General features: G+C 53.2%; 1 protein-coding gene across 1 annotated transcript; it reads left to right on the top strand.

Moving 5' to 3' along the window:
* Positions 1–725: 725 nt before the first annotated feature.
* Positions 726–1,600, top strand: LOC119309615 (gamma-glutamyl peptidase 3-like). The gene is made up of 2 exons (XM_037585588.1): positions 726–1,400; positions 1,493–1,600. The coding sequence occupies exons 1-2, from the start codon at positions 726–728 to the stop codon at positions 1,598–1,600; spliced, it is 783 nt and encodes a 260-aa protein (XP_037441485.1).
* Positions 1,601–1,829: the final 229 nt, after the last annotated feature.

Here is a 1,829-nt window from a genome sequence, read left to right as displayed (position 1 = left end):
GTCTTACGTGTGCGCCAATATAAGATAAATGGAGAACTCTTCAAGGAGCAGTTTCAAATTTATGTCGATTGATGTTCTTTGTTCTTCGTGTGATGGTCTTGATCTCCATTGGTCTCAGGCTGCTAATTATTACTTCCCAAACAAATGAGAAAGCCGATGATTTCTTTCACGTACGTGCAGAGCCAAAAAAAAAAGAGTGCACACAGATCTTGAACGGCTCTTTGAGTTGACAAAGTCTCCTCCACAAGACCATCATCAGAGGGCTGCTGACTAATATGGCGACCAAGACGACCCGTCCGGCCCGGTAAAAAGCTTGCCGTACCGATCAAATCATTTCGTACGTGCTGCAAAGTTGGTCGCATGCATGATCGACCAGAGAAAATGTCGGCTCTTCTAGGCTGCCAATGGATGTTGTGTTGTTCGTGTCAGACAAAGAATTTCAACCATGCATGGTCGTCCATCCGAAAAGGAATCGGGTCTCCCCCAAAGCGTGCTTGTTGTCGTCATTGATTCACTCCTCGTGTTTACGTACTCCCATTCTCCCCAGCTTCCGACCGGCCTCTATAAATGCCAGCGATCGTCTCCAGCTGATAACACACTACAGTCTACAGCCAATCCTACTCATTTGCAAAGCGCCATAAGCTCAGCTCAGCTTGGTCTGGTGCCCTTTTTCTTCCTGCTGCAAGAACTGATCCGGTTGTCCACCATGAAGATTGTGGCAGCTGATGATCAGCCACAGGAGCAGGAGGTACGCGCTGCTTCTAGCCGCACGGGACTCAGAGTACGTGCTCAAGGTCTACGGAGGCTACTTCAACGTCTTTGTGAGCGCCTTCGGCGGCGGCGGTGGCGAAGACGGCGACGTCTGCGAGACGTGGGACATGTTCCGGGCGGTGGACGGGGAGCTCCCCGACCTGGACGACGTCCAACGATACGACGGCTTCGTCATCAGCGGCAGCCCTTATGACGCGTACGCCGACGAGCTGTGGATACTAAGGCTGTGCCTCCTCGTCCGGGAGGCCGTCTCCGCCCGGAAGCGCGTCCTCGGCATCTGCTTCGGCCACCAGGTGGTATGCCGCGCTCTCGGCGGCCGCGTAGGGAAGGCCAGGAGAGGCGGGTGGGACATCGGTATCCGGGAGGTGGTCATTGCGGCCACGCTGCCGCCGTGGAGGTTCCTTGACGCGCTGCGGGACCTGCCCCAGTGCGCCAAGATCACCGAGTGCCACCAGGACGAGGTCTGGGAGGCGCCGCTTGGCGCCGACGTGCTGGCGTCATCAGACAAGACCGGCGTGGAGATGTTCTGTGTCGGCGATCACGTGCTGGGAATCCAGGGCCACCCGGAGTACACCGGCGACATACTCCTCAGCCTCGTCGACCGCCTCTGCACCGGCCAAGCCATCACCGTGAGTGCTTCCCTCTAGCTATATGGTGCATGATGCCATCGTTCTTCCGTGATAGGATCATAGGATCTGATTTGCCAGTTTGCACGTTGCAGGTGTCGTTCGCTGAGGACGTGAAGAGGCAGCTAAAGGCTACTAGCCCTGACACGGAGTTCTGGCTCAACCTCTGCAAAAGTTTCCTCAGGGCTGAAGAATTGTACTAGCATGGTGCACATATATGATCATAAATAAGCCATCACCGTGAGTGTTTCCTCGGCGTGGTGTTAATGCCAGATGATTATCTGCAGTATTGGATTGGACAAAGCTTGGTCGTCAGATTATGCGCAGACTCATACAGATTGTTGTTGTTATATACTACATCTATCTTTTTGACAAAATGTTGTACATTTCTTTTTTGAGAGAGAGAGAAAATAAATATGTTGTATAGTTATG

The sequence above is a fragment of the Triticum dicoccoides genome, chromosome 5B (assembly GCF_002162155.2).
Source record: "Triticum dicoccoides isolate Atlit2015 ecotype Zavitan chromosome 5B, WEW_v2.0, whole genome shotgun sequence".
Lineage (NCBI taxonomy): Eukaryota > Viridiplantae > Streptophyta > Magnoliopsida > Poales > Poaceae > Triticum > Triticum dicoccoides.
This window is presented reverse-complemented; position numbering and strand designations above follow the sequence as displayed.